The 12,357-nt window shown below is 36.1% G+C and overlaps 1 protein-coding gene and 1 non-coding gene across 5 annotated transcripts in view; both read left to right on the top strand.

Moving 5' to 3' along the window:
• The window catches only part of POLR3B (RNA polymerase III subunit B), a 122,235-nt gene that overhangs the window by 68,823 nt on the left and 41,055 nt on the right, over positions 1-12,357 (top strand). For all 4 annotated transcript variants that reach the window (XM_061206515.1, XM_061206514.1, XM_061206513.1 and 1 more), the window contains one exon: positions 3,678-3,805. In XM_061206515.1, the coding sequence (XP_061062498.1) occupies positions 3,678-3,805 (128 nt within the window). The remainder of the gene's footprint in view (positions 1-3,677; positions 3,806-12,357) is intronic.
• Positions 1,591-1,697, top strand: LOC133101878 (U6 spliceosomal RNA). Its single transcript, XR_009702765.1, has one exon. It is a non-coding gene; the product is annotated as a U6 spliceosomal RNA (small nuclear RNA).

Here is a 12,357-nt window from a genome sequence, read left to right as displayed (position 1 = left end):
TCTCCCTCTGAAGTCCTTACAGAGGCCTTCACGTTCCTACAAGGAAGCTATGGCTGCAGTGTCATCTCCTCCCTCTCCCCCCTCACTCTGTTTTAACCACACTGGCCTCTTCTTCATGCTCCTGCCCCAGCCCCTCTGCCCTGGCTGTCCCCTCCACCTGGAACGCTGTCACCTACCTGCATGGCTCACTGCTTCACATCCTCCAGGTCTTCACTCAGGTACCACCTTCTCAGCGAGTTGCCCTGACCACCCTATTTAAAGTAGAAATCCCTCCTCTGACCACCCCTCTTCGCTGCTTTATTTTTCTAGTGCTTAAATCTTAAAATCTGTAAAACATGTATTTTATTGATGCATCTGTGTATTGTCTGTCTCCCGCCACTAGAAGCTTCATGAAGGCAGGGATTTTCCTCTGTTTTGTTCACTGCCATAAAGGAATATAACTATCAGTATCACCCAATCACCAAGCTATCCCATACATCAAATTAATTTATTTTAAAAATAAGAAAAAATTGGTATTAATTCATACTTATGACATTTGTTAAAATGTAGAAATGCATAAAGTAATTCCCCATCCCACCAAACTCCACCCTCCAGAAGTAACCAGTGCAAATGGTTTAATATGTACTCTTCTAGATTTTTTTCTAAGTGAAGGCAAACATACGTACCTTTTGCAATTATTTTTCAGTGTCTTGATTTTTTAACTTAATGTAATTAACATTATCATCCTGGATATTTTTCCACATTAATGTATGTATACATATATTTTTATATATATATATAATTTTAATTGCTTTTTATTACATTGTCTGACTACATATAGATAACTTATTTAATTGTTCCCCTATTGATGACTATTTAGGCTGTTTCCAGTTTTTTCACTATTGCAAGCAACAGGTCACTTAGTCTTAATTTGAGCTAAATTTAAGGCCCTTATGCATAGTGAACAGGAAGTCTCCTATTTCCTGTTCAGGATAGAAACTTAGGGTGGTTATAATTTTGAATAATAATATTCCTTTCTGTTTTGTAAAATTCGAATCCAGACTTTTACAAAGTTTGGACTTTCAATAATTATTAGATAGTAAGATAGTATATGATCTTATGTATGTTGTTGTCATGAAGAAAGAAAAAACTTAGATCTTTACCTTCTTCATTTTCAGCTTACCCCAATCTTTACATCAGAAAAAGTAGTTTTAATTTGCATTGGTCAAATTGGCAATATATAAACAGAACAGTACATTTTAAACAAACTGTTTTATTCTAGGCTATAAAATGTCACTATAAGCTGTTTCTCTGTAAAAAACAGAAACAAAGAAAACAAAACCTAGAGCCCCTTCCCTCTCTGCTGACAAAGGCCTAAAGTGACGGAGGGGATTGAGGTTCTGCGAGGTCATAAGGTCAGAATTATATTCTTCAAACCAAGAACTACATGGAAAGCATCCTCTCTAACCAAACGAGGGACACAATTCAATACATGTGTAATGAAAAGCAAATAGATGGATAAGTGGGAGATCTTTTGCCATGTACATTGCAACTAATTTTCCATGATGTGTTGGGTTATCTTGGAAATCACTTCTCTTCAGAAGTACTGTAGTGCTTGCTTCAGCAGCACATATACTACAATTGGAACGATTCAGAGAAGATTAGCATGGCCCCTGTGCAAGGATGACATGCAAATTCGTGAAGCATTCCATATTTTTAAGAGAAGATGAACATAAGACAGATAATTATTAATCTATTTCAATTTCACCAATCACATAAAAAAGAAGAAACATCTTCTTTGGAAAATTATGAAATAGTAAATACGAACATCTCATTATATACCTATGAAGTATTATGTTGATATATAATGTATATTTAAATTGTAATACAAATGTAAGAGATGTTATGGTAAATCAGATCCTCTAAATTTGTTGATTTCAGTGGAATTTGGTACAATTATTTTGTATTTCAATTTGACTATCAAGAATAAAAAAAAGTTATGTCATTTGGCTCAGGAAAAAAAAAAGTACTGTAAACTGTTGAAATTATGATTAAAGTTATGCTTCAGAAACACTTGAGGAAGGGACAGAAGGTCATTGGAGACCACAGATCCTGGATGTGAGATCTGTTACTTTCAGCAAGACCTAAAAACAGTCTGGCTGCCCTTTCCCATTCAGATAGCTGAGTTGCTTTATCATTTAGCCAAAACTGAGTTTTCTGCAAAAACATATTATGAAAGTAACCAAGATTCTGACATCTACTAGGTCAAGTCTTACTTTGTGCCCCATATCTATAAAAATACAATGCAAGTCACCATATAACTTTAAGTTTTCTAGTAGCCACATTAAAGAAGTAAAAAGAAACAGATGAAATTAATTTTAATAATTTTATTTAACCCAATATATTTGAAAGATTATCATATCAACATGTAGCCAATATAAAAATATTGAGATATTTTACCTTTTTTTCCTACTAAGTCTTCAAAATCTGGTGTGCACTTGCACCGCATCTCAATTTGGATGCTAAATTTTCATTGGAAATACTTTTTTTTTTTTAAATTTATTTATTTTATTTATTATTTATTTTTGGCTGCGTTGGGTCTTCATTGCTGCGCGCGGGCTTTCTCTAGTTGTAGTGAGCGGGGACTACTCTTCGTTGTGGTGCGTGGGCTTCAGTAGTTGTGGCTCGCAGGCTCCAGAGCGCAGGCTCAGTAGTTGTGGCACGTGGGGTTAGCTGCTCCGCAGCATGTGGGATCTTCCCGGACCAGGGCTCGAACCCGTGTCCCCTGCATTGGCTGGCGGATTCTTAACCACTGCGCCACCAGGGAAGGCCCTCATTGGAAATACTTGATCTGATTTCATAACATTTACAATTGAAAAAGTAGAGTAATACATGTAAGTGGTTACAAACATAACTAAAAGGTTTTAAATAACTGAACTGAGCTATTTCAATTTAAATTTGAGCTTTAAAATGTGAGATAATTAAAATTAAGTAAAATTAAAAATTCAGTTTCTCAGCCATTCTAGTCTAACTTTTCAAGTGCTCAGTAGCCACATTTAGCTAGTGGTTACAGTATTGGTCCCCATAGGTCTATAGTAACTATTCTTAAAGGGGATATATTCCTCTCTCTAAAATGGTAATACAGCTTTCTCATTGATATACATTGGAAAAGTGGGGAAAAGCAGGCCACTCATCCATATAGATATATTAAAAAAAATTTTTTTTAAGACATTTTATTGAAGTACAGTTGATTTACAATGTTGTGCCATGTAGGTATTTTTGATACTGTATTTCTATGTGCTTAATATAGTAATTTCTTTAAATGAGTTATTATTAGTATGTAATGATGTTTTATTTTTTATATAGGCATTCCATATTGTCTCCTATCTCTTATATTTCTACAAATAATAAAAGTTTCACTCTTTAGTTTCACTGAAAAAAATAATTTGCTTTGTTATATTTAACTGTGTTTTCCTTCTATCAGTTTTACTAGCATCAAATTTTATTGTTATGAGGTTTTATTACTATATTGATATAAATGTATGTGTTTTATATATACATTTTGTATGTATTTATGTAAACTTAAATTTTAAGTTTAGTCCTCAGGGACCTAGATAGTAATATTTTTTATACCCTTTAAGAGATATTTATTTTAATACTTGGTGCCTAAGATGTCTGATTCTTAATTAACTTGATAGAGATACCACCCACTTGGAGATTGAACCCTTCACTCTTCTTGGCGTTTGTGCTGGCCTGATCCCATACCCTCATCACAACCAGTCCCCAAGAAACACATATCAGTGTGCCATGGGGAAACAAGCCATGGGTAAGAGTTCCTCCTTGAACTTGCTTCTAAATACTTGGATAAATACTTACGTCTTTATTCTTTTTTTTTTTTTAACAGCTCTTTATTGGAGTATAATTGCTTCACAATACTGTGTTATTCTTACTTCACTAGTGTTGCATGTTGGGCCAGGTCAGGCGTTGCTAACACCTGAGTGTTACCAAACTCAGGAGGTTGTCTGTGGAATTCTGCAGTGCTTGTAGGTGCCCCTGTCATGTCTAAAGCTTAAACAAAAATGGAGAAAACCTCTCTGAACTTGTCCTCTTGACCAAACAAAAGGATATATAATAACTATCACAGAATTACAGGGGGGTAAATATAAAGAGAAAAGCCCTATATAAATGTAAATTGTTAAGCAGGAGAGATGGAAGAAAGAGCAGGAGAACTCGAGGTTAAGGGAGGAGAGCAAAAGGCAATAGAGATAAAGTTGCACAGTGTGTATTAGAATGTACTTAGTAATTGTCTGGCTGACAGTCATTGAACCCATTATATCCACGCAATTGCTCCTATAGCTCCTGAAACACTCAGTATGTGTCACACCATTTTCTGAGTTCATTTTCCTTTCTTCTTTCTATTTTTCTTCCCTTTCATTCACTTATCTATTAATTTATTTATCATCCGTAGCATTTATTGAGCATCAATAATAAACCAATCATTGAGGCTGGAACCTGAAAATATAGAGAAAACACAGAGCCCTGCCCTCAGTGAGTTCACAGTCTAGCAGGAGAGACCAACAAATACAACAGTAATTCAATATAGTCTGATAAATGCCGTAGTAGACGATAGCCAGAATCTAAGGGACTAAGCAGAAAGAACACCTAAGGTTAGAGAGTGGGTTGTTTCTGAAAACCAGAACTGAACTGAGCCTTGAAAGATACTGAGTATTTCTCACAGGTATGGAAACGTAAGCGAGCAGTGTGTGGGGGAAGTCTTGGTACTTTGGCATGGCCGTTTTGTATAGTATACGCTGTAGTATGGACATAGAAGCATGGTGGAGAGATGCCATATGTTGGGGAGTTTGAGTTTTGTCTTGAAGACGATACAGAGAGGATACTAGCAAAAAAGTTTTGCTTATAAGCTTTTTTTTGAAATGTTTTTAAAACTCATTTAAATCCTAATAAGTTTAATAGGTTTTATTTTCATTTATGTCTATGACATCAATATGACTTGTCATCTCTGATTTAAAGTGTGATACAAGGAGGTTCATAAAGAAACTGTAAAAGGTCTCTGCATTGCATTTGGGTAACAACCAGAATGCAGTTAGCTGCTCAGTTACTTACAATTAGCTGCAGTTGACCATAGCTTGACAATTAAGGAATTCTGTTTCTCCTACGGATAAAGAGTATGTATTTCCTTTCGAGTTTTTATATTGCCCTTTGGTTGGCAACAAAGACATAAGAAGCATGTTGTCCTGCTACCATTTACCTGAATGATGTAATGCCTGGACAGTTCAGAATAATTCCCAGTGGGAAAATCTAAACAGCGGCTCATCAATTTAGCCTTTCCCATTCATTCTCAGCAGCAGTGTGGGCTGATTTCCCGCTTGTGCTTCTGACTTGCTAACAAGTTGAAATATACAGTACTGAATCCTGTGTGTCATGAAAGGGCTATCACTTCTATTGGGTTTACCAAACCATTTTGTTTCATGATGTGAATCCCAGCTGAAACAATACACCTTTTGTGTAGAACTTTCAGCAGAATTAACGGAAGACTAATCACTTCATCGCTAATGCCGCTCTTTAGTGTGTTTGAAGATTGAAACAGAAAGAGCTGCATCTATCTCCACTTGGCAAATCTTTTTTTTTTTTAAATAAAGAAGTGATTGAATGAAAGAAATAATATTTTTATTTTTGTAACTCCTCTTCCTACCAAAAAAAAAAAGCCTTTTATTTTGTAGCCATGAGTATCTGAAACGTTCGGCTAGTTACCACACACAGTTAAGCAGGATCAGTGTGTACAGAAAGCCAATTCAGTGTCTGTAGAGTTCTTTTGTAGTTTTCTGTGTGAAGGTTTTTTTTCTCGTTTTGTTTTGAGTGTCATTTGCAATTCATTGTCTGTGTTTTCTGAGGTTGGTGTATTCAGCTGCTCTGACCCTGGGTCCTGCACATTTAGCTCCTTGGATACAATCCTCTGACGTGACTGCTGACGCTAGGAAGACAAAAGCCACTGAATATCTTAAGTAATAAAAAAAAAGCCTTTGTTACTGTTTGTTATTATAAAACACCTGACTGGAAAGAAAAGCCGTGAGATTAAAGTATATTTAAAGTTTGCACATGAGAAGGCCACCTTGCTCTTTGGATGCTGTAGTAGCTGTAGAAGTATTGAGCGAGGGCTATAGGAAAACTCGCAAAAGGAAAGAGGCCGGCAGAGGGAGAGACCCAGAACAGAGACCTGGGTCTGAAGAACACAGATCCAGAACAGAGACCTGGCTCTTTGAGTTGGACTTCTCGGAGTTATTTTAATTCCCTGCTGTCTTGACAGCTGATAACTAAAAGTCACACTATCCCATTTTAAATATTAGCCATGCTGAAGATTATATACATCTCAGAGATTCTGTGTGGATTTTCTAACATAATATTTTAGTTGCTGTTCATCTGTTAGTCCATGTGGAGAGTGAAAGACAGGATCCCAGAATTAATTTGCTAAATACTCTAACCAACCTGGAAGTTTACTATATACCTTTTACTACCAATCCCTCCCATTCAACAGAGTGAAAAAATAAGAGAAAGTCATTTTCTGTCACTACGAAGGAGACCAAGACAGCACAAACCATAGAGACTGAGAGCCTTACCTTGTACATAAGAGAGGGCTGACTTGATTCCAACATGAAACACCAGCAGAGGGTGTTCTTAAATCTAAGGCTCTTTAAATTATTCATAAAGTTCAAGTTTCCACACTGCGTCTTACTGTGCTACTGAGAAACACCTCCCTTCCATGGATATGGCTCTGTTTGTTGTGACATGGTTCAGAGCAAGAAGTCAGGTAGACGTGTGTGGAAATGGAAAGGTCTCCAGGTCACTCAGTGCTACAAGTGAAGGCTGTGTGATGGGGCTGCATTGTATGCTCTCTCCCTGGCACCAGACACCAAGTTCACATGAGTCACACTTTCATATCCTGCCCATTTTATTAGTTGGCAATCCTCTAGTGGAACACTTTCTCCTCTTTAAAAGGATCTTTTAGTCACTATCAGCTCGGTTAATGAATATGCATCACATACCTCCTCCAGCCCCCGCTCCTTCTCACCACCCCTTCCTCCTTCAACTCCAAATTGCTGGGACTGTTCTGTTTTTTGTTTTTTTAAAGTCAGGAGCTAATGCAACTTCTGTTTCGGTTTTTGTTTTCAATAGAGTCTCTTCCTAAGTGGGTAGTTCCTTCTCTCGTATCCCCCACTTTACAGTAGGATGGGATGTACTAGAAATAGGCTGGAGAATTTTAAAGTATTAAAAACACATAATATACAAAGATCCTCATAAAATGTTGTTTCATTCTACATCTCCTCTTCTCCCACTTTCTGTTTGAATTTTTTTTTAGACTATTTATTTTTTTATCCATTTGGGGATACAAAATGAAAAGATGTCTTGACCAAATTATCCCTGGCAATTCTTTTTTAGAATTCTGTTGGTTAAAAAAAAATAAGATCATTGTAGCTATTTTAGATGTAAGCTTATGTGACAGTTCCTGAGACTAGAATGTTAATAATCAGCACTTACGGAGGTAAAATTAAAGTTCAGTATGTCGGGTTAGAGTTGGAGGTAGAATGGGTGGTATTGCAGGGTGATGGGTGTATATTTTCTTTACTAATATTGTTAATATTAGTCATAATGAATGCTGCCACTTAGTGAATACCCAACTGATTTACGTACATTTCTTTTAAATCATCTTAATAATCCTGTCAACTATAATACATACCTTTTTTGTTTCTGACAAGGAAACTGAATTCCAGTTTGGTTGAGAAACTTATAAGAAGTTACATTATATCTTTTACACCATGACATTTATAAAAGTTACTAAAATTTTTCTCCACTGAAACTAACTTCTTTCCTCACTTTTTCCAATTCACTGTGGATCATGATGAAGGTACCTTCCCTGCTAGACCATAGATTATAAGTTCCTTGAGGACAGGAACTATGTCTGTTATTTATTACTATATCCCTTGGGCCTAGCCTAGTGCCAGTTTAGTAGGTACTTAATAAATGTTTCAACAACGAATAAATCTCTGGGCACATTAAAATTGTTAAGAAATCAGATGCAGATTTTTGAAAACAATCTTTGAAATGAAGAACTAAGTTGGAAGACATACAACCTGGTGTTTAGACTTACCCTAAAACCACAGTAATGATATTGACATAAGGGTAGACATATAGTTCAATGGAACAGAATCCAGAAATAGACCCACACATTTATGGGCAATTGATTTTTGATGAGCATATCAGGGCAATTTAGAGGAAAGGAGAATCTTTTCAACAAAATAAAATGTCTCAGTATCTATATAGAAAAAAAGGAACATCAGCTTCTACCTCATACCATACAAAAAGTTAATACAGAATGAATCACAGCCCTAAATGTAAGAGCTAAAACTGTAAAACTTATAGAAGGAAACTTAAGCAAACATCCTTGTGAACTCAAATCACCTAAGATTTCTTAGATAGAACACCAAAAGCACAAACTATAAAAAAGGAAAAAATTAATAAATTGGACTTTCTCAAAATTAAACTTTTTCTCTTTGAAGGATACTGTTCAGAATATGAAAGACACCATTAAGCCACAGAATGGGAGAAGGTATTTGCAATACATATATCTGATAGAGGATTTGTATCCAGTATATGTACAAAGAACTCTTCGATAATAAGGCAACCCAAGTAAAAGGGGAAAAAAAAACTCAGACACCTCACAAAGGAATAACCAATAAGCTTATGAAAATATGTTCAACGTTATTAGTCATCAGGTAAATGTAAATTTCTGTGAGATATGACTGCACACTCATTAGAATGACTCAATTGAAAAAGACTGACAAAGCTACAGTAATCAAGACAGTTTGGTACTGGCACAAAAACAGAAATATAGATCAATGGAACAGGATAGAAAGCCCAGAGATAAGCCCACGCACATATGGTCACCTTATCTTTGATAAAGGAGGCAAGCATATACAGTGGAGAAAAGACAGCCTCTTCAATAAGTGGTGCTGGGAAAATTGGACAGGTACATGTAAAAGTATGAAATTAGAACACTCCCTGACACCATACACAAAAATAAACTCAAAATGGATTAAAGACCTAAGTGTAAGGCCAGACACTATCAAACTCTTAGAGGAAAACATAGGCAGAACACTCTATGACATAAATCACAGCAAGATCCTTTTTGACCCAGGTCCTAGAGAAATGGAAATAAAAACACAAATAAACAAATGGGACCTAATGAAACTTAAAAGCTTTTGCACAGCAAAGGAAACCATAAACAAGACCAAAAGACAACCCTCAGAATGGGAGAAAATATTTGCAAATGAAGCAACTGACAAAGGATTAATCTCCAAGATTTACAAGCAGCTCATGCAGCTCAATAACAAAAAAACGAACAACCCAATCCAAAAATGGGCAGAAGACCTAAATAGACATTTCTCCAAAGAAGATATACAGATTGCCAACAGACACATGAAAGAATGCTCAACATCATTAATCATTAGAGAAATGCAAATCAAAACTACAATGAGGTATCATCTCACACCGGTCAGAATGGCCATCATCAAAAAATCTAGAAACAATAAATGCTGGAGAGGGTGTGGAGAAAAGGGAACACTCTTGCACTGTTGGTGGGAATGTAAATTGATACAGCCACTATGGAGAACAGTATGGAGGTTCCTTAAAAAACTAAAAATAGAACTACCATATGACCCAGCAATCCCACTACTGGGCATATACCCTGAGAAAACCATAATTCAGAAAGAGTCATGTACCAAAATATTCATTGCAGCTCTGTTTACAATAGCCAGGACATGGAAGCAACCTAGGTGTCCATCATCGGATGAATGGATAAAGAAGATGTGGCACATATATACAATGGAATATTACTCAGCCATAAAAAGAAATGAAATGGAGGTATTTGTAATGAGGTGGATGGAGTTAGAGTCTGTCATACAGAGTGAAGTAAGTCAGAAAGAGAAAAACAAATACAGTATGCTAACACATATATATGGAATCTAAGGGAAAAAAAAAATTTAAAAAAAAGGTCATGAAGAACCTAGTGGCAAGATGGGAATAAAGACACAGACCTACTAGAGAATGGACTTGAGGATATGGGGAGGGGGAGGGGTGAGATGTGACAGGGTGAGAGAGTGTCATGGACATATATACACTAACAAATGTGAAATAGATAGCTAGTGGGAAGCAGCCGCATAGCACAGGGAGATCAGCTCGGTGCTTTGTGACCACCTAGAGGGGTGGGATAGGGAGGGTGGGAGGGAGGGAGATGCAAGAGGGATGAGATATGGGAACATATGTATATGTATAACTGATTCACTTTGTTATAAAGCAGAAGCTAACACACCATTGTAAAGCAATTATACTTCAATAAAGATGTTTAAAAAAAAAAAAAAGGAAAATGGAAAAAAAAAAAAAAGACTGACATTCTAAGTGTTTGTGAGGATGTGGAGCAGCCAGAATGCTCACGCACCGATGAAAATGTAAAACAGTAAAATCACTTTGGAAAATTCTTAAGTTGTTTCTGAAAGTTAACCATACCCTCAGCAAACAACGCAGAAGCTCCACTCCTATGTATTTATTCAAGAGAAATAAATATACAAAGACTTGTGCTTGAATGTTCATAGCAACTTTATTCACAGTAGCCCCAAACGGGAAACATCCCAAATATCCATCAACAGTTGAATGGATAAACAAAATGTATATTCATATGATGGAATACTACTCAGCAATAAAAAGCAATGAACTCTGTTACAGCCACGTGGATGCATCCCAGAATCATGCTACATGAAAGAAGCAGCACAAGAGTGGCAAACTGATCTATACTGATAAACAGATCCTTGGTTGCCTGGGGCCAGGGACAGAGGCAGGGACCTTTTGGGAGTATTGGAAATGTTCTGGATCTTGACTCTGGTGGTGGTTTCACAGATGCATATATCTGTCAGAGCTCATCAACTTGTACACTTTAAATGGGTGAAGTTTATTGTAATTCAGTAATATTGATTAAATAAAAAGAAATTGGGCAAAGGAGGATGGGAAAAAATAGATAAATGTACAAAACTTCATTTTATGTTTCTCAGTATACATTTTCTAAACTATGTGCATCCTTACATTTTTTCATCTCACCTTAAAATAATAAACTTCTTCACTGTTTTAACGTACATTTACATACCTTGTTATGCCAACCTGTGACTCCTTAAGAAAGTTTTGATCAAGAAAATAAGACTTTATAGGAAAGATTATGTCCTGGGTAGTAAGAAAATGAAATCATTGGAGATTATAGTTATAGCAAAATGGGACAGTAGAAGGAGAATTCAGCTTATAGATATTCTTGTTGTATTAGTTATTATATATATGAAGTGCCCTTAAGGAAGCTGAAAATACTAATAGAGGCATCCCAGTTTGAGCATGTGCTTCACCGCAGACTAGTGTTATAATGTAATTTCTACATGACATTTTCTTTAAAAAGCTTGCTTATTGGTAAAAATAACCAGTCATTCAAAATTTTTATAAAATTATGGTGTGTGGTGGCATTTGGAAGTTTTATAATTTAGAAGTCGTAGTTTATAAATCATGTTTTAACGTACACACCCATTGTCAGTGCTGCTAAAGATGTGTATATATGTATACGCCTACAACTTCTTTAAAAAGTCTTTAAAGAAAAATTTCTGATGAGATCATAAGCACCAAACTTTTGCTAAACCATTTTGCTGTTCATCTATTCGATGGTCAGTTGCAGTGCCCAAGAATTAAGTTCTGGGCCTGGTAGCACAATTTATAGCAGGATCCCATCTCTTTCACCATTGTTTAGAGGTGCAGCCGGCTATGCTTCCCTGCTGCATAATAATGCTCGTCTCAGGTTTCAGAGGACATGTTTGGCAGCCTAGTGGGACATTGCCTGAATCCTTGTCTCATTGGAGCTGAAATCTCAACATGAAATGATTTCATGTAAAAGAACCAACTTATTGTCAGTGAACAATCCAAGCAGCAACAATTTTCTTTCTAAAACAGGAAGTGATCTATTACCAGGTATCCTGCCCAGTTTATTAGTTGGCACTAAAATAACATTAATTGGCAATTTATAGTGTAAACCTGACAAAAATTTGATGAGGTTCAGTTTAGCTATTGTTTTTCAGCTGACGCTTGATAAATTTTCTAGAGACTTAAGCACAAATATGTATTCTCATAATTTCGTTTACTTGACATTTATTGGACATCGGTGGTGAGCCCAGCACTGTACCAGGTGCTCGTTTCTTTAGAGCCCCACAGATTTCATTATTTCTTTCAATAGTAATCGTCAAGGAGTATTGTACCATATTGTTTTTGCTGCCTGAATAGGTT

This window comes from Eubalaena glacialis, chromosome 11 (genome assembly GCF_028564815.1).
Source record: "Eubalaena glacialis isolate mEubGla1 chromosome 11, mEubGla1.1.hap2.+ XY, whole genome shotgun sequence".
Lineage (NCBI taxonomy): Eukaryota > Metazoa > Chordata > Mammalia > Artiodactyla > Balaenidae > Eubalaena > Eubalaena glacialis.
This window is presented reverse-complemented; position numbering and strand designations above follow the sequence as displayed.